Below are 20,577 nucleotides of genomic sequence, written 5' to 3'. Positions count from 1 at the left end.
AGCAAACACTATAGTCTGTATGAAAGATGTATATGGAGTGTAACATCAGAGCACATTTCACCTCATTTCACAGAGGAGCGGTGGGGAAATCAGAGTGGTTTAGGCTAAAGGTCGACAGGGACAAAGTACCAGCTAAAACACACAAAACAAACACACGCAGAGGCCCCTAAACACGTACAGTTACGGGGGTTTTTTGTACATGTAATCAGCGCAAATAAACTCTAATTCATGTAGTTTCATTTGTGTGTTTGTGTGCAGAGGTAGGAGAGTGTTTGCTCTTTCATAAGTCATTAAGGAAGGAAGTTTGTGCATCTTCTTACGTGCTCTCTTCTCTCCCTGATACTGACTGTTGTATTGACTGGACATGTAGGAGGGCAAACAAAAGAGCAAACATTTACTCTCCTTTTACCGACTGAGCATCTGTGTGTGTGTGTGTGTGTGTGTGTGTGTGTGTGTGTGTGTGTGTGTGTGTGTGTGTGTGTGTGTGTGTGTGTCCTCTGTGCCCCCCTGTCCTCTGTGTGTGTGTGTCCATCAGTGTGTCATCATCTTTCTCAGGATTCCCACCTACACTTTCAGGAGAACTTCACTCAGTCGTCCATCCCTGTGTGGAGAGGAGTCGACTTTTTCCTCTTCAGAACCGGCAGGATCGACAGCAGGCCTCCACCTGCAGAAACTGTAAGTGCTGTGTCACAAAGTCTTTGTTGAATTGTTCAGTTTGTTTGGAAAGATTTAAAATGACAACCTTGCTTATTTTTTCTCCCACAAATAAGGAATTTGAGCTACAAATTGCCAGGAATAGGACATCTTTTGGACTGAAATGCATTTATATTTACCATTGATGAACTGTGGCTGAAAGTGGCCTTCAGCTGGTGATATTTGCTGTTTCTTCTCCTCGCAGCAGAGCAGAGCCAAACATCCATCAGGATCAGACAATGAGGAGCGGAGTGGGGCTGTGTGTGCTGGGCCTGCTGTGCCTCCACAGCTCAGTCTTTGGGCAGGTATGGAAAAAAATATATAAAATTGTAAACTTAAAACTCAGACTTTGAGGACAGATGAACTGCTGTAACTTGAAAAAAGTAGAATTAAACGCTCAGTTTGTTTATAAAAATGCATCATATTTTGGTTTTTTATCAGACAAATGAGGCAGTTAAAAGGTAAATATTTACTCTGATCCTTGTGGAGAATAAGTATGAAGTATAAAATGAGTACTACACTACTTGAGTACTTGAGGAAATGTGCGTAGTTACTTATTTCCACCACTGGATTACATGCATGATTTGTCTGTCAGCTGAAAGATATTTATGTGTCTTGTTCACAGTGTCTTTTATTCTAGTCATTCTCAGCCTTTTTGACTTGTGATGACGTCTGCACGATATGGATTTTTTTTTCAGCCAATACCATTAACCGAGATACTAAGATAACTGATTCTGTGCATGAGGGTAAAATGGTAAGGAAAGGTGGATTATTTAATATTCAACAGCTCTGACAGACTGAACCAAATCTATGACAACAACAGTCAAAAAACAAAGTTTATCAAAAAACTGCACAAACATACTTTGGATTTCAGAGAACATTTTGCCTAAGAATTTGAATTAAATGCTTTGACATGATCTGTCAAATCAATTATTATTACAGCTGATAAAATTTCATTCATCTGAATAATGAACAATACCATAAATGTCAAATTATTGGCTGATAATTTATTGGCCCAAACATTTATAATGCATCCCTACTTGTGACCTTTAAACTTTAAAATGAAGCAGTGCCAACCTGCTCATGAACAGCTGTGAACAGTGTTACTTCAGTAAAAGCAGCAATACTGAACCAAGAAAATACTTGATTACAAGTCCTTCATGCAAAGTTTTATTTAAATAAAGTTATTAAAGTACCAAAAGTAAAAGTTTGTTATGAAACAAAGTTCCTTCTTTCAAAGCTATGTCACATATATATATTATTGGATTTCTGTAACTAATGCATTAACAAGTAAGAGCATTTTAATTTTGTTGTTAAGTTCCTTGTTAAGTTTCTATGGCAAAGCATTATATTCCATAAGATCATTGTATGTTTTGTGTAAAATTTAATTGAAGTAACTATAGCTGTCAGATAAATGCAGTGAAGTAAAAAGTACAATATTTCCCTCTGAAATAGAAAAAATATAAAGTAGAAGAAAATATTCAAATAAAGTACAAATAGCGTGAATGTTAGTTTAGGTAAATTTACTTTTTAACACTGCTTGTCACAGGCTGTAAGAGCTGCAAGCAAACCAAAGAGAACTTTTCCTTTCTCAAATGGTTTCATTCAAAAAATATAATAGTACTGATGATAATATGAGAAAATGTAACACCACATTTCTGTGAGATTCATTTCCTTCTCTTTTTGTCATAACTCTCCTCGTCCAGGACACAGTGGAGGTGCCGCCTGGCGTCCTGATCTTCTGTGATGACCCGTCTGTAGAGAAGGCCGTCCACAGCGCCGTGCACAAGTTCAACGAGGGGTTGACCACCGGACACAAGCTGGCCCTCTTTCAAATACTATCAGCCAGCAAGGTACGGTGATTTTAAAAAGGGTGTGGCTGTCTGCATACAAACCTGACCTGCTTTGTCTCAGTATATATTCTGACTGTAGCTGTCAAGACTCCTTATAAGACCTTTAAAAATCCCCCAACCTGATATTCTGATAATATATAAAAGTGCAGAGAATGTCTCTGTAAAGTGTAAAGTGTTTATTTATTGCTGCACTGACTCACTGCTGTAACTGGTTAAACTACTCCTACACACCCATTGTCATATCTGTAAAAAGTGGAAATAATATACGTATATATGTAGAAAGAGCGGTGATTCTTTTCACTGACAATGCACAACATGAGGAAGTTAGTGAGGTTCCTCTTACTGGAGGTATTATCAATCGAGGGGGAATCAAATGCTCAATACAAATCAGATGAAATAGGAGCAAGGATTATTGTGTACAAAATAATTCACAATAACGATATTATTGTGAAATCTACAGAAGACTGGAGGGTAGGAAATACTAGTTTATTATGTTTTGTCTCTTTTTAGGCAGTTGATTTGTACTCAAAATACAAGTGAACAAAGTGGAGAGTCTGCAACCATAAATGTAACTGAATAAGAGCATACAGTATGTTTATTTGCATGATATTATCATATGTGTATCTTTAAAATGATTTCAATATTTCCCGATTATCATCATTAAAAGTATATCACAACACCACCAGTACAAAATAATGATTTTCATTCTTTACTGCTTAAAACTGCTTAAAAGAAGAGGTAAAATTAAAAGTGAAATTTTTTAAATAAGATTTTTTTTTTACTCCATTATTATTTTTACACACATACACAGGCCCACAATACACACGTGCACACGCGGGAGCACTTTCCTCAATCAATCATCGATGACCATAATGATCAATCAGGTAGTAAATTAAAAAAAATATAATATTATTATAATATTAAATATATCAGAGCATTATGTCCTCAGAAACATATTGCATATTCTCTGACAGCATTGTATCACCAGATCAAATTGCAGATCTGTATTTAATACTAAATAATTTAATTTTACATACATACTTCATACAAAATTGATGTAATAGATCAATATTTCAAAGTCATTCAGTTTATTGATAATTTAATTCTTTTAGAGTTGCGTTACAGTAAATATTCACATGTGAACAGATCTGACTGTTGTTAATCAAACATCTCATTTCAGAGCTGAAACTGGAAACAGGAGGAACTAAATCTGTGGGATGATTATCAAGAAATACTGCAAAAACATGTTGAGATACTTTGACCTCTGGTACACACTGATCATGCGTGTGTGTGTGTGTGTGTGTGTGTGTGTCCACAGTCAGAGAATGGCTCAGAGTCGGTGTACTCACTGCAATTCACCACCAGGAGGAGTGATTGTTCAGCTGGAGGCAGCAAAGCCTGGACAGACTGCGACTATCTGCCTATAAACAGGGTAATAATGATGAGACAAAACTGTCCTCCATTCATGACTGTGATTCTTTCATGTGTCCTCAAACCCTGGGAGACATTGAGGAGGTTGCGCTGCTTAAAGTTGGTAGCAGTAGTTTAATGTAAAGGTTTGGATTGTACAGTATTTACAGCACCACTTATAATCCTGTCATCATCTGTCCTTTTATTTCCTCCAGGAGCCCATTTCATGCAACGCTACAGTCTACATGACAGAGACTGAAGCAGACACTAGACAGGTGGACTGCCAGCTTGGTGAGTGAATGGATGAATATGAGTGGATGAACCCACAGTTATAACAGCAGTAGAATTAGCTGCAAGCGCAGTGAAAACTTCTTTCTTAAAGAAATAGTTCAACATCTTTGGAAATACTTTGCATAAAGACTGGATACAGGGTAACAGCTAGTCTGGTTCTGTCCAAAAGGAACTTTTAAATTGTGCCTTTAATGGGGGCTGTGACCAGAGGTTTAAAGGTATAATACACAACATTTTTGACCGTGTCTTGGTGTCTGTATCTGCAGAACCCTCTGCCTGATGCTTTACCAGCCCAATATGTTGGTATTTGAAGTCCTGGGAATGAGACTCAGCCTCTGGTGCATTTAGGAACAGCTCAGACAAATTCTACAGATTCTACCTTTAAGTGTACACTTATGATGCGCTCATGCATGCGGGCACACGCTTAAATTGTAGTTCTTTGGGGTTCTACAGGATCAAGTCTATATAAATTAGTCAACTATACCTGACCACAGAATCAAATCGCTATTAATAGTTTCATCATGTTGAGAATATTACATGGATCTGCATCAGACTTTTGTCATTGATTTTGACTGTTCCATTTGTTTTTATAGGCTCTTTTGTCTTTCATCTAAAACACGAGGCACCCAGGGCGCATTTGCAGCCTGCAAAACACTTATGTCAATAGAAAACAACCGTTAAGACGCCAGTAACTGCAAAAACTGCACTCAGTCTTATTACATCCATATGCTTTAGTGATTATTGGATCTTCAAGTGCTTCAAAAATAAAGGGTATTATGCAAATTGTGAATAATCAATTTCGTCACTTGACAAAGTGTCATTCCGGTGCACTCCTGCAGAACTACACTAATGGTTGTGACTTCCTGGAGTGTCTGCTGGTTGCCTGGTAACTGTTTCGAGCCCAACCCAATAGTCAGACACAACCTCCAGTAAAACCAAATCTTGAAATTTTTACACTTTGGCTTTGGTACGGCTTAAACAAAATGAGCTTTAGCAGCTTTTGTTGAATCCGGACAGAGCCAGTCTAGCTGCTTTATTTCTGGTCTTTATGCTAAGCTAAGCTAACAGGCTGCGTGCTGTGGCTTCATATTTGCCACAGAGAAGTGAAAGTGGCATCAGTGTTTTCATGGTAAGAAAGCCAAACAGCACATTAACCAAGACATCAAACTATTTCTATAAAAATTACCAACAGTACAGAAAGTCTGAATACAAGATCAAACCTTTTGCTTCTGTTTTCTGCAGTGTGAAATAATCTGATACATTTAAGGGACAAGTGACGCAACTCTGGACGTCAGTTAAGACATGTAACTTGTTGTTTCTTGCCTGCACCAGAATTGGCATCATCCCATATATTAAGAAAAACTTAAACCAGTAATATGCACAGTTTTTCAGTTCTTCCGAGAATAATTTGATTAAGTGCGGTTTTCTTGCAGCAAGACTCTCTGGTGTATTGACTTAATCCACCATGACTCTGTTTATCAGAGCATATTTCTCATTAAGAAAACAATGAGTCATTGAGGAAGATGTACACTGGTGGGCGCAGGGGAAACAGAGGGGGGCTGATTGCGTAAAATATCAATACTACGTGCAGATAGCGAGAGCGTGATATTAACTTATCATTCCATAAAAGGCAGTGACAGTCTAGACTTTAATCTGTTTGTCTAACCAGCTCACTGTCAGCCCACAGTAAATAGATTCAGTGTTTTCTTTATCCATCTTCCAACATGTTTTGTAACTTTTTAAGGCTTTGCTTGCAAAATTAAATTGAAGAAGTATTTGCCTGATTCAGTCTGGCCTTAAAGAAATAAAAATTGTGTGATTTTAAACCTGCGGCAGTAAAATAGATTACTGTGAGTAAACAGTCTGGATGAGGCAGAAACACTGACTTTGTCCAATAATAAAGACAGTGTTTCCATAGATTCTACCCCATATGAATGAAAGAACTTATGTATATATAATATATATATAATATCCTAATATTATTTGACAAAATAATATAGGCCACAATGTTAGTAAATCAGCAAGTAAGATGCGTTTGCCCATGAATTAGCCAATATGGTTGCCTGGAACAAGAGGTCATTATAGATCATTAAATTCCAAAAGCCGTGCCAGCAGCTGTATTTCTAAAGTAACATTATTAATCACCATGAGAAACATTCTTGATACAGAAAAATTACATCCTGCCTTCATCAATCAGCATTATGGATTACTGTGAGATTCTTTTGCTGGTCTTCCCATGAAAACTATTTAAAAAAAAAAAAAAAAAAGACAAATAATGTTAATCATAATGTTGTGAAGCACAGCAGAAAAAAATAATAAAAGGTATACAGCATTAAGTAAAAGTAGCTATACGACAAATGGCTATGTAACAATGTAACTTTAACAAAAGGACAATAAAAGAGAGAATGCATTTGTATAAAAAGAAGTAATAACAGATAAAATCAGACTAAAACCAGTGTAAAAGCACACTTATAGAAATATCCTTCACTTCAGTCAGAACTCTGAATGGATTTTTTGATATAATTTTATGGCAAAATAAATAAATAAATGTTGAATTCCAGCACGTTTTGGCACTAAGTTCATTTCTTTTGCCTGGATGAAACTTCCTACTCATGTAATCAAGCTGCAAAAAAAGTATTTTTAGGTTGTTTCCTTTAAAACAAAAAGCTGCCATTTGACTTTGGCCACATTAAATTATAGCTTTTGAACAATTTTATGCTCCATCATGCACAGCATCATGCATCAGCTCCCCCTTTGCTAATCTATTTGAAATCACTAGCCCCAGGAAGAGCTGGGACTGTGGCTTTCTTTAAACACTCAGTGGAAAGTTTTAATAAAACTTTTAACTAGAGCTGCAACAATTTGTTGATTTATTGATTATGTTGTAGTTGGAAACTTGATTGAAGTTGATGAAAAATAAAATTGTTAGTTGCAGCCCTACTTTTTACAACATTATTATTTAACCCTGCATGCACATTTGTTTAGATATGATCATTTTAATTAATTCATGTGATTTTAACCCTATTTATTGCCCTCTTAACCTAAAAATTATGTCAATCTTGAGTGCTATTTCTATCAGTTTATTATGTTTTACTTATTTGTTAATCAGTAGCAACAAAGTTAACAGAATCATGCAGTAGGAATGATAGGGAATTATTATATTTTAGTGTTTTCTGTGCATGGAATAAAGCTGATATAAAATCATTTTTAAAAAGCTCTGCTGTTTCTTCTCTCTCACTTTCTCTCTGCTTCATTCTTTGCAATGTTTCTCCTCCTCCAGATGATTACATCGTTCCAGAGAAAGCTTCTTGTTTGGGCTGCCCAGAGAAGATCGATGAGTACTCAGAGGACCTCAAGAGTCCGCTTTCCGTCTCCATCTCCAAGTTTAACTCCATCTCCGACTCTACTCACCTGTTCACCCTGCACAGCGTCGCCCACGCCACCAGACAGGTACAGGACTGGGTGATGCGAGGACAGGAAGTGAGAGGGACGTCAAGGTGGAGAAAACCTCACTCTCTCTTTGTGTCCCTGCAGGTGGTCGCAGGTTTCAGGTTCAAGATGAGGTTTGACATGAGGAAGACCACCTGCGCCAAGGACGAACACAAAGACCTCAACGAGCTGTGTGTCCCCGATGACCAGAACGTGGTAAACATGAAAACAAAACACGGATTACCACTGACATGATGTGATTTTTTTCCCCTGCTTGTTTTAACCAGTGTTTGTATTTCTGTGTGCAGGAGTTTGCCAACTGTAACTCTACAGTGGATGTAGCACCGTGGAGACATGAGATCCCCCAGGCCCAGATCCAGTGTGAACCAGGAGCACTGCCCACGGTGAGACACGCTTTTCACTCAACACTCAAACATGAGCAGAATTTTGTTGATTTTGGAAATCCAATAATGAGCTGGGCAGTTCCTCTTTGTTCTGATTTGCTCGTACTGTTTCTCAAACTTTTTTCTTTATTGTGTTTAGTTGGAATTATTTATTCAAATGCTTTTATTGTCTTTTTGTACCTGTGAAGCACAGTGCTACACTGTTCAAGTCCTGACCAAGGCATTTTCACAACACTGTAAGCCCCACATAATAATGCTTAAGAGTTCACTGATGTTACTGTGCTTTCGCTAAAATTCAACTAGGATCCTTTTTTATTCGTTGTTTCCTAAATTATAGTTACTGATACAAATTGTGAGCATTTTTTGGCTTCCAAAGTCAGGTAAAATTCACTTTAAAGCTGCAAAGGTTGATTTGTTTTTGGCCACATGGGGGCAAAACAACTCAAAAGCAAGCTGACAAACCTACAGCCTTGACATACTGTCAGCTTATACGTTGTTATTGTCAACATGTAAGAGAACAGTTTCCAATCCAGCAAACAGTGAGCAACATGAGCATTAATCAAGCAGCGACTTCCAGGGCTGAATAATTAAGTCAAAGCATGAGAGGCCACTTGAGACTGGCTCCAAAAAACAGTCAATCATAGATCAGATATAAACATGATTGCAGCCTGGTCCAAAAACAGTTTTAGTCTCTGTAACTAATATCCTCATTCAGGATAAGTGTATGCGCACTGTGATTTTTATATAAGTCACCTGTTTAAATTATATTAAGGCTTAAAGTTCTGCATATTTAAGGGCATGCCTGCTTCCAGCGATAGGTAGCCACTCCATTCGGTTTAGTCCACTCATGCTCCATCTCTTTGCCCATTTTCGGACTGGCTGGGAGTTAAGCGGAGTCAGGCACTGCCAAGATGGTGACATCCAGAGCAAGCCTGCAGGAAGAGCGCCGGGCTTTGACGCCGATTTGACACAGTGGCCAAACCGTATAATGACAAAGTCAGGTGATGCTCAGTGGCACAAAAAAGATTTTTTCCTAACATTATGAAAGGAGCGGCCGTAAAAAGGGTGCACAACCCCGGCGCAGTGACTCATTTCACCATCAGACTTTGATCTTTCTGGTCTGATAACATTTGGGAAGTCTAGAAGAGCCGCAAGATAAAATCATTTTATTCCCATTCAAGTTCAGAGCCGCCACACTGAGTCCATGTTTAGAACAAGTCTAATATTCACTGTAGATCTTAGGTTGACTTCACCAGCAAGTTGTTAACTTTTGTGAGTTATTTAACTAGGCAGTCACCATCTGTCCTATCACATTACTATTTATACTACTTCCTCCCTGACTTTAATGCCACTGAAACCTTTAATTTTACTCTTTCTTCTGTGGTATTCTATGCTTTGAGTCAATAACCAAAAACAAATAAGATTCCCTGCTCTGAGTATTAATAATTAAGTATCACAAAATATGAAAGTATTAACAGTAAAATTCTGTGCAAAAAAAGATTGACTAAAAGCAGATAGTGTTAGCATTGAGGAAAAAAGGACCAATGAGATCTCTTGATGATATAACTGTGTAAGGCAGGGTTCACTAGACTTTTACTCTAAAATAAAAGTGTTGTTTTCAACTGTAAAGTGCATCCACATGTTTGTTCCTTCAGGTGTTGACCAGGCGCCGTCCTCCTGGCTGGTCTCCTCTCAGAAACATCCTGTATGATGTCGTCCCCACCACCGCATCACCTACCCAAGCTCCAGCCAAAGAAGAGTCATCCGAGGAGGACAGCACAGCCTCCAAACCGTCCGCCTCCCCCGATGCGGCCGCCGCAGATTCTGTGATCGACAGCCCCTTCCACTGCCCGTCCAAACCCTGGAAAGCTTTCAATCCGGTCGGCACGGCAGCTCCTACAGAAGCCACCGTCGAGGCAGCCTCCCCGCAGCCTTCAGCAGACGGCGTCTTCAGTGATTTGGACCTGTTGGGATAAATCTTTCCTCAGGGGAATCACAATAATAATCTCTGTCACGCTCTCCTAACAGATATTGTTTGTTTTGTAGAATAGTGCTCCATTATACTGGGTTGCATTGCAGAGATTTTTTGAAAAGAACATCTGGAGATTTAAAAAATATGAAAGCAAAAGGGCTAAGTTAATAAAATAACCAGTTTAGGTGCGAAAAGAGAAAGCAACCTATTTTTGTGCCCTGTAACTCCTCAGAAAGCACTGGAAAAAAAGGACTGAAATAATGACAGAGCTCTATACTGTTCGGATATCAATTGCTGGTCAGTTTTCTGAGTTAATAAGTGATTAAGTGCCCTCAACGTCCATTTATTAGAGATGTGAGCAAATTAATAAAAGTGCACTCTAAGTCTGTTAATCTCAAAGGGGAAAATCAGCAATAAAATAAAATAAAACTTTGTTCTGTGTGCTTGTTTTATGTGTGACTATGAACACTCAGCTCAATAATTCCTTTGTATCTTAAAATCAAACAGAGCAGATTATTGTTTGTTTACAGAAAGAAAAGCATTCAGAGATCACACTGTGTGTCCCATGACTTCTGTTAACAAAGTCACTTTTATTTCCCTCCGGTCTTTTAGTGTGTTCTTGTATTTTTTAAAAGGAGCAAAGCAGATTTATTTGACAGTTGGGCTCAGTAGGCGACCCGAAGAGGAATGAGGCTGCATGCCATCAACCTTGTTAGCAAAATGACCAAAATGCATTCTTTGTTAACCTGTCAGTCTATAAGTTAGTCTACAGAGGTTTGTGCAGGTTAGAATCTGTGGCCCCGACCATGGCTCTGAAAAATCAGCAGCCTCACAGAGCAGCGTAGTGATAAATCCATGGAGCTGTCCGAATGAAACGAACCAGGTGCACTCCCCCTTGAAAAAATTAACAAATTTCCAACTTTAGCTTAAAAACAATGCGACAAATATGTGAATCGGGTGTATTGGGTGGCTGATTATCTGCCATTTTAAGATAATCAGCATCAGTTGATGCCTGCACTCATGAGGTGGGAAAACAACATCAGTCTAAAGAAAATATTTCCTACATCTTGAGTAATCGGGTCATGATTTCTGAAAAGAGACACTGCTGCTGAATTTTTCAAATGCATTTTTTTGTGCTTTGAGCACCACAAGCAGAGTGTTATCAAGTTCCATTATACTGGAAAAAGTCAGACATTTCTATGGCCGATATCGCCAAAACTTTCAACAAAAATTTCGATGGATACACAGGTAAGTGGAAAACAATATGTATTTTGGATTTTGGTTTAAATTTCAGTCACGTTCTGAAATCTATAGCATATCCCAATGTCGTTTTCTACTTCATTAATTAATATTTTCCATCTAAAATGTGTTACTGGCAAAGATAAACATGTATATTACACTGAAAAAAAAAAAGTATCCGAGCTTAACTAAAGTGCAAAAACAATGCATTTACAGAAATGTTTGTTTTGTAGAGAAACTAAATTATTACAATCAAATACCTTCAATAAAGTGATAGCACTTAAGATCTGTAAAACTGTAATGTGCATGGAACAGTGGAATTATAATGATATATCAGCTACCAGCCTCTGCTCTAAAAAAAAACTGCATTATGCATTGCTTTTAATAAGGGAAGTTTTTGTTTAGAGTTCTGCTGTACAGTCAAATTGCAGGGGAGGACTGTGCAAGAGCAAACACAGCTGGGTGAATGTTTAACAAATTTATTTGTACATCTTCACAGAACACTCAGATGACCAGTCAGTCAATCGGTCAGTCAGGGTACAAACCTTTACTCTGTGACCAGGGAGCCAAAATAAAACACATTACACATTTATAAATAAAAACGCAGGTTATGGTGAGGATGAACTGATCCTACAGGGAGTAAACTTAAGGCATTAATTTAAAAACATTTGTATGGCTGCTTAGCAGACTAAAAAAAAAACAACAACAAAAATGCATGTCCAAGAAGAAGAATATTCATCTTTACCCAATTTCATGCAGGTAGGCTGTGAAAAACAATACATTGGCCCATTGTACATTCATTCATAGTATAGTTCTGACAGCATGGTATGTTGGAAATATATTAGTGACACGCTAAAATGTAGTTTAGAGCACTGCATACAGAAAAGAACATGAAACCACAGACCATCTAGTCAGATTATTGTTTCAAAGTGAGAGTTTGGGACATTTCAGGCGCCTCAAAGATGATCACGAGTGATCAATAATCTCAGTGATTAGTCATATTTGCTCTTTGATCCAATGCTGATTTCTTTTGCCTACATGTATAAGAGTTTCAAACCCTTGACATTCATTTGGTTCAAAGGCTTTCTAAAAACACAATTTGTGTTAAAACAAGAACAGTCAGTCAGACAGTGTAATTGTGTTTTCATCTGAAGAACTGCGGCCAAATTCACGAAATATCAGGGTCCATATTCATGCAGGCGGTGGACACAGTAACGTGAACACCTGTCCAACAGTAACAGAAATACCTTAGAATACAGACTTGTCTGACACTCATTAAAACACACTATAAGCTTCACAAAAGTAGCATTGACTGCACAAATATTGCATTGAATTGCATTATATTTACTGAGTGTTCATGTTATTATGTCCACTGTTTGTCTTGGAATCACAGCTCAGATCATATGATTGTATCAGCGGGGGCGAACTGAAGAGCGGACGAATGAAAATAGGATTTCCTTCCTTACTCTGTTAAAACTTCACAGAAAATCACTCAGTATTTCTCTGCACACATACGGGCCTTAAAGAGACGGTTCACCCCAGAATTAAAAAATAAAAAAATTATCCATCTACATAGTTTTGTTGTGAGCTGCAGAGTTCTGGAGATAACAGCCGCAGAGATATCTGCCTTTGCTCCAGTATAATGGGAACAGACGGCACTTGGCTTGCGGTGCTCAAAGCACCAAAAAATAAATCTGAAAAAATGCAAAAACAGTGTTTCTTTCCAGAAATCATGACCCATTTTCACAAGATAGACTTTGCTGTGAGCAGTTTTATGTAGGAACTACTTTCTTGCTATTAGAAATAAAGTAGTTCTGGTAGATTCTACCATAGAAAGAAAATACTTTCTAAATGAAATCGCTCACAACAACGTGTCTGTGGATTATCTTGAATAACTGGGTCATCATCGCTTTGAGCACCATGTGTCATTTAGTTTCATTATATTTGAAAGAAGGCAGACATCTCTACGGCCGATATCTCCAAAACTGCAACTCACACCAAAAACAGGTAACAAGGCGAGAGGAAAACTATGTACTTTGTATTTTGGGGTAAACAGTCACTTTAAATGAGATCTTTTCTTTCTTTCTTTCTTTTTTTTTTTTTTGAGATGATTAAAAACAGGAGATACAATGATCGTGTATCATTATGTGATTCTCAGTCTCCTCAGATTGTTGATTCATGCAGAAAGAAAAACTGGCTTAGCAACAAAAATAGACAAAGCCAGTTCACCCGATCCTGTGATAAGCAGATTTGTAAATACGGCCTGTGTTTTCAACGCTGAGCTTTTTGACGGTTAAAAGCCGATAAAGCATGGGTGCCATCAAAGCCTCCACTTAAAGGTACATTTTTCCCCCTTTGGCCTGTAGTGTTACTAATCCATCCTGAGTGCCTTCTTGTTCCATTATATTAGAGCGAAGGCAGACGTCTCTACGGCAAATATCTCCAAAACTCCACAACTCACACCAAAGCAATCTAGATGCATAAATAGCACTACAGGTGAGAGGAGAAAAATGTATTTTTAATTAAGGTGTGGACTATCCCTTTAAGGAAGGCAAAGCTAGTGCAACTAAATCGGTGTAGAATTCCTGCACCAATGCAGTGCCAACGTAGGGGAGAACTTTGAAGCGTGCTCTGAGAGGATGTGAGAACCATCACTGAGCTGCTGGACGTTCTTAGGATTTTGAGGCTGAAGTTGAAAATACAAGATTATTAAATCTTGCTAAATCTCATAAGATACTTTCTCATAGTTTTGCTGGATTTGATCTTAGAAATTTGAACTCAAGCACAAATTTAGTCCTTCATTAGTTCAAGGCGCAGTTGAGTTTTCACTCTGAAATTCAGGACTGTGTGGCATCAATAACATTCACTGCCAGTATCAAACAAACAAGCTGTACACGATGCTTCAACCATCGGTGCTTCGTACAGTTAAATACAAACACACACACACACTCTCACAATCAGTACTAAAACAGACACCGCACCCCTCCCGTCTCAACTTCAAACCAACAAATTACAGCTGTGGCTCTGATTTCGTGACATTTCAAGTAAAACATTTACAACTCATGTATGAAAAAAGTTTCCCCTCATTTGTTTCCTTACAAAAACTTCAGCATTTTTTTGTTTTGTTTTTCCTTCTCTGGCACAGACCTGCCAGTGGGGGGGGGGGCTTACAAAACATTTAGAGACACCATCACTTCAACAGTTGAGTGTCACACACAGACACATGGACATGTACATACATAGTGTGGGTTTTCATTGGGGCCTGCCAATGAAGCTCTGCAACCTGTACAGAAGGACAATTAATGCATGTGAGCACACACAAACACACTCACACTATCAATTTGGAGAGTACATGGGAAAAGATAGCAAAGATAACAACACGACAGGTTTGTCACACATGAAGCCTCCCATAGAAAAAGACTTTTGACTGTAACTGTACATACATACTGCTTAATGCTGCTTCAAAATGTACATCATACATACTGGTTATGCTGCTTGAGAAACATGCATACTAGGCTAACTTTCTTCTTACAGAGTCCTTCGGGACAAAAAGGCATTGAGAACTAGAATTTTGAAGTGCATACCCCAACCTTTTTTCTTCTTTTTGAAGTCTGTAACTGATTACTGCATGATGCACTCCCAGCGTTCGCTTTCACAGGCCTCGGTGACGCCTGATTTGGCACGATAAGAAAAATAAGGAAGAGTGAAGAGGAGAAGATCTTGCTGCTGATAACCGACTGTATGTTTAGTGGCACTGCATCTGACATAGGAAAGGAAACATGAACGATGCAAGACACATAAAAAAAGATGAGCACACAGAAGGTCCACGGTAGCAATTAAATACATTCTAGCCATTAATGCTGCATTAATATGACATCACAAACGTGCGCCACATCAGAACAGACCACAACTTTGGCTTTTCAGTACAATCAGTGGTTGAACTGGCAAAGTGCAGACTTTCTTTTCCGCTGGCAGATTCAGACTTAGCAATGCACACATCCAAATGTCTTTCTAGGTACACTGAGGGCGCTGGGGACTCGTGAGGCTGCTCTGAAGCACCTTTTTTTTTTGTAAAATACTACATTCTCTCCTCAGCAAAGCACAGAGGTTTTCAATTCAACTGACACAGCTGTCACACTGCCACTCAAGAGTTCTACGTTTCTTGTTAAAAACACCTGATTTATCCAGCGACCTGCCTGCCAGGGTGTATTTTTAAGTATTTTGAAACCACAATCTTTCCCTTTTCTCTTCTCATAACACATTCAGATATTTTTGATGACTCATCTTAAACCCGAGGGCGTATACACACATTGATCCAATGAAATGCAATTGTGATGATTAGCTAACCCTGCCCATTACATGAAACCACGTGTGGCTGTTAGCTGGTGGGAGGCGTGTGTTTGGACATCAGTTGGCTGAAACTTTGTTTGTAGCTTAAGAATGTAGCTCATGCACAACTAACTTTAGTCTTTGATAACTGCTAATAAATAAAACGATTTTCACAGGAACAAGTGAAAACTGATGTTGGGGAAGTAGATTTCTGACCTACAAGTGAAAAACTTAAACACTGAACACTGTAGCTGAGGCCTAATTAATTTATTTCACCCTCATCCTCTGCCTCTTGACCGAAAGCAGGTGGTATATGTTGTAGGGGTGTGACGATTCTCCAGATCTTTGTGGTACCGAGTTAAACATAACAGCCAAAAAGCTACGCTGTGTCGTCTTTGAAGCGTTTTTTACTTCCTCTGACATGTGCTGGATGCCCTGCAAGTAGACAGGGATGCAAAAAAAAAAGCCTTTGGAATATCAAAGATTAAAATTGAAAGCTCATTTTGATCGAACAGTAATCTACAGCTTCCTATCACGGCATGATCTCACTTGCACGAATTTGCATCCTCGCTTCTCCTGGAGTTCAGTTTTGATAAAGTCTGAGCCTGCTGCTTCGACACGTCATTTTAGTCTGGTCAAGACCGGCCTGTGAACAAATACATGTAAACAGTGGAGCTGCAGTTTGTCTGGATTAAAAGCACAAAAATGTCCATGTTTGTCAACCAGTTTCAGTGAGACGTTTTTATATTCGAGGGTACATGATCTACATGGAGTACATTAGAAAAAAAAACTTTACTTCCTACTCATAGAACCTTGAATATAACACGAGTCGTTCAAATTCAGTTGAAAAATGTTAACATGTAGTGCTTTTTTTGTTTGCATGTTTTTTGTTCATAGGCTGGTCTTGACTGGAGAATACTGTGGTGAAATTGACGAACCAAAGGCAAATGCCATCACACCATAGCCATACCCACTTTCAAGCCCTTCAATGAAATTTGAAAGATCAGTTCAAATCTCTCGTGTAACTAAACCTCATTCACATGCACTGTTTCACTTGATTCACTACAGACACTGTTAACTTCCATTTCACTGTGACTTTAAAATGTTGAGCAAGCTACATGATCAAACGTTTCTGTTGGGGAAAAAAAAAATCTGTAAGATGCAAACTTTTGCAGAGCATGGCTTTAACAGTGCCTGGCAACAGGAAGCTTGGCTCAAATCCTGCCAGGGTTATGGGCTCAGTAGAAGGTGTTCTGGATAAAAATATCCACCAAATGTGTGAAACACAAGTTAAAATGTACTTTGTCCATGAGTCAATATTTTAAAAATATTCCAATGGGGGACATGCTGCAGACCATCAACCTAACATGGTTAGAAATGCAAATAATCTACAATGAAGGTCAAAACTAGCTTCTCATGCTCTTCATGTTAATAGTGCTGATGATTTGCTTAGTACAACTTGATTAGGCAGAGCTCGTAGGGCTTCGCAGTGTGCAGTGTTGTGGAGTGTTGTGGAGTGTTGTGCTGTGACGCCAAGGCATTTTTATCAACAGGAAGACGTGACATTCCCCTGGGCCTCTGCTCACCGTCAGAACAGACAGCAAGAGGATTAAAATAGGTCCCATTATTCATAAGATTTGAGACTGGCACTTTGACTCTTGCCATTTTGCATTCCCAAACAAATTAGTCTTTAAAATTCAAAGTAGGGCTGCAAACAAGCCACACTAAAACAGATTAGGCTACTACTGGTAAGGTCAAATGAGATGCTTAACTTAAAAGTGATATAAGCAGTCTTAATTTGCAAATGTGAGCAAAACTCGAGAAAAAAGGGGGGAAGCTGTTGCACTCATGGTTAGAAGAAGGCAGAAGGAAGCAAAGAGGTAAACACAAATACAAAAAAAAAAAAAAAAATTCCAAATATATTTACACAAACAATGGTGTGTTTTTGGAGAGTTGAGTTAGGGATTTGCCTGTGTATAAACTGAAAGAAACTAGATACATAAATAAATTTAAAAAGTCATAATAAATCTGTATATTATTCTGGTATTTCTAAGTGCTGTCTTTTTTTGATGGAGAGGCATCATCACCCTGAAGTTTATGCAAAAGTCTAAAGCTGCACCACCAGCAAGTGTTCCCAAGGGCGGAGTGCATTTTCATTGAGGCCGTGTGAGACTGTAGAGCTGTGCAAAACAACTCGGAGACTCCTCTGCAGTTTTTGAGCTTCGAAACTTCCTCAGAAAGGGTTAAAAGCTGACACCAAATCAGCTCAGAAGTTCAAGACTCCAGTAATCCTGCACTGTACAACAAATGTGAGTAACACTTATATAATGTAAGATAATTCAGACAGTTCCTTGTGCCCGCTATCTCCTCAGCAGTGATGAGATTTTAAAAAAAGTTTCCCAAGCGCCTCCTTTATGGAGTGGAGCCGCAGTGCAGCACAGATACAGCAGAAGGGCAGCAAGTTGAACTTACTTTGTGGCTACATTTATAGATTGGCGGATGCATCTTCTTTACGCTGTTTTGTCCACGTTGTGTTTTTTCCTGGAGGAGCAGCAGGGTGAGGGGTAAAATTTCCTTGGTTACCCAGCAGAAGCACAGTAGCCAAGGACAGAAGCATCAGCCAGGTAGGTGACATGAGTACAGTGCTGTTTTGTAGATAAAGCGGGACACACAAAAAGGAAGGTAATGGCAAGAAAATGCAGAAAAACAGGAACCTCGTTTAAACAATTAGGTGCTGGTGTTAAAAAAAAAATCAAGCAGCAAACTTCCATCATCGGTGAGCTGTTTGCGGTGTCTGCTGTAATGAAGAAATGAAATTCCTTGAAGATGCTGCGTAGTTTGGACTTGAAGTAAATCCTCCACGATGGGACTGTTGGCTCTTGCTTGTGTGCAGCAGATCAGTTTAGTGCATGCTGTCTAATTGTGTGGAATATCCAGTCCATCTTGGTGGTCCATCCTCCATGGTGAGCGTCGTTCATCTGTTTCATGAAGTAGTCCAACGCCTCCTGCACAAAGCAAACAAGAATAAAAGAGACACGAGTAGATGCAATGATCTTGCAGAGGTTTCATCAAGTCAAATGAGTCAAATGTCACTGCTATTTGCTAACGGCTGAGTGGGTGTTTCCATTTGAAAAACCCAGAATAGGACAGAGTTTTCCTTTAAAGACTCAAAAATAAGATCAGGATAGAATTCATATGAACACAGAAAAAAACTTTATTACCTGTTCACTTTTCTCCAGGGCCAGCGTCTTCCTAATGTAGGCGATGTCATCAAATGACTGCAGCTCAGGCATGCCAGAGCCCAGCATCATGGAGAACAGGTTGATGAAGAGGTTAGCGTGCTGCCGGATGGCCAGGTAGGCTTTGTAACACATCTCCTGGAACCTGGGGGGAGATGGAGAGGAGGATGTGAGAAAGATAAACAAAAAGTGAACACATTTGAACAATCTGTGTAGTGGCTGCAGTGCGGGGAAGTCAAGCAACATCAACAAGAGAAAAAAAAAGTAAATGGTGACAGCAAACCATTTCACAAATGACCGTTGCTCACAAACTGCCTCGCCCTGCAGGGCTCATGCATGGCTTGGAGTATGGAGTTTGTTTTGATTAGAAAAATGTGTCAAAATTGAAGCGAGAGACTTTACCCACTCATAGCACTATTTGGGGCTGCTGACGAGAAGGACTTACTAAAAGCTAAGTGGGATGCTCTGTCCTTTGCCTCTCTTGGGGCGTGACAAGCAATCTTACTCAGCTGGAGGGGGGCTGTCCTACCCACACACTCTCAATGGCTTCAAGACCTTGTGTCTTGTCAAAAAATTCAACACTCTATTCATGGATCAGTGGAAGAGTTCTACGGTGTCTGGGGATAACTTGTTGTATATTTTCAAAAGCATGAAGTCATGATTTAGCTGTAGCTGGCAGACTGGCCCCTGACTTCCAACTAGGGCTGGGTCGATTCGTCGTCACAGTCGACGGTATCAATTATGAAAATGCAGCGATTTGCATGATGTGCGTTGAAATACAACGCCTAGACTGCAAACTGGAAATTGCTTATCAAAGCAGCACCACTGTTCTGCACAAGTGCTGGAAGTGAAGCATGGGATCGCTCTGTCCTGCAGCAGCAGCAGTGAGACTGCACCACCCTCTTTATTTTCTATCAGCACCCAAGCTCATATAGAAGGACTATGAACACATTGAACTTGATTGTTTTAGTAGTCATAACTTAAAATTGATTTTCTACATGTTTCTTAATTGCCCCCATATTAAAAGTGATGTCTGCATCATCTATCTGTGTTATTCAGCTATTTTATACTTTCTGTTAACATAAATGGCCAGGCATGAGTAAGAAAACTGGTACTACTATTGCCACAAATAATCAATACTAATAATTAATAATAATAATAAACAATTTCAATTATTTTCTGTGCCCCACACTGACAGAAAAATAAATTTGCCAGTGATCATCTTACCTACATATGACTCCAGTGATTAAATATATCCATGTCATAAACTGTGCAGGTTTTAAAAGTGTTTTTACCAAAGTAAAAAAAACTGGGGTGACATGGTGATTAGTGATGAAATTAATATACATCACAGCAATCTTTTTTAATCTGAGGTCTAGTATTTTTCTGATCGGGCATCTGACAAATGGAGTCTACTGAATGTGGTGGACATAAGACAAATTTTAAAATATGCCACTATGGTCATTATTCTAATGTGCTTTACGTGTTTATCTTTCATTATTAGGATTGATTAAAATATTGAAATATAAATGAGACAGGTTTTTGATATTTATCTGGGGCAAATTAATTCTTGTATTAATCGAATAATTAAAAAAAACAAATCTAGATTCAAATTAAATTGAGATTAATCAATAAATTCATTGTCACATTAATCAACTAGTTAAAAAAAAATAGTCGATAGGTGGAACCCTACTTCCAACAGATCACAGGTTTATCTG

The 20,577-nt window shown here is 38.7% G+C and overlaps 2 protein-coding genes across 3 annotated transcripts in view; one reads left to right on the top strand and one right to left on the bottom strand.

The window, feature by feature from the left end:
• The first annotated feature begins 529 nt into the window (after window positions 1-529).
• kng1 (kininogen 1) lies at window positions 530-10,485 on the top strand. Of its 2 annotated transcripts, none has more exons than XM_084723649.1 (9): window positions 530-675; window positions 899-998; window positions 2,400-2,546; window positions 3,865-3,978; window positions 4,172-4,247; window positions 7,528-7,697; window positions 7,782-7,892; window positions 7,985-8,080; window positions 9,736-10,485. In XM_084723649.1, exons 2-9 carry the CDS (start codon window positions 933-935, stop codon window positions 10,054-10,056), a joined length of 1,101 nt encoding a protein of 366 aa, XP_084579775.1. In that variant the 5' UTR covers window positions 530-675; window positions 899-932; the 3' UTR covers window positions 10,057-10,485. The 2 variants fall into 2 exon arrangements, with proteins under 2 accessions (XP_084579775.1, XP_084579774.1); XM_084723648.1 differs by having other exon boundaries at window positions 631-675; window positions 902-998.
• A 7,067-nt stretch (window positions 10,486-17,552) lies between these two features.
• The window catches only part of LOC146324337 (phosphatidylinositol 4,5-bisphosphate 3-kinase catalytic subunit alpha isoform-like), a 33,370-nt gene continuing 30,345 nt past the window's right edge, over window positions 17,553-20,577 (bottom strand). The window contains exons 25-26 of the mRNA XM_084723647.1: window positions 18,842-19,004; window positions 17,553-18,625 (exon numbers count right to left, since the gene is read on the bottom strand). Coding sequence (XP_084579773.1) covers window positions 18,518-18,625; window positions 18,842-19,004 — 271 coding nt within the window. The 3' untranslated portion in view covers window positions 17,553-18,517. The remainder of the gene's footprint in view (window positions 18,626-18,841; window positions 19,005-20,577) is intronic.

Source organism: Lutjanus erythropterus, chromosome 7 (assembly GCF_056507025.1).
Source record: "Lutjanus erythropterus isolate fLutEry1 chromosome 7, fLutEry1.hap2, whole genome shotgun sequence".
Taxonomy (NCBI): Eukaryota; Metazoa; Chordata; class Actinopteri; order Lutjaniformes; family Lutjanidae; genus Lutjanus; species Lutjanus erythropterus.
This window is presented reverse-complemented; position numbering and strand designations above follow the sequence as displayed.

Coding starts and splice junctions, on each gene's coding strand:
- kng1 (XM_084723649.1), top strand. CDS start 933: ATGAGGAGCGGAGTGGGGCTGTGTGTGCTGGGCCTGCTGTGCCTCCAC. Junction 2,547..3,864: donor AAATACTATCAGCCAGCAAG/GTACGGTGATTT, acceptor GTGTGTCCACAG/TCAGAGAATGGCTCAGAGTC. Junction 3,979..4,171: donor ACTATCTGCCTATAAACAGG/GTAATAATGATG, acceptor TATTTCCTCCAG/GAGCCCATTTCATGCAACGC.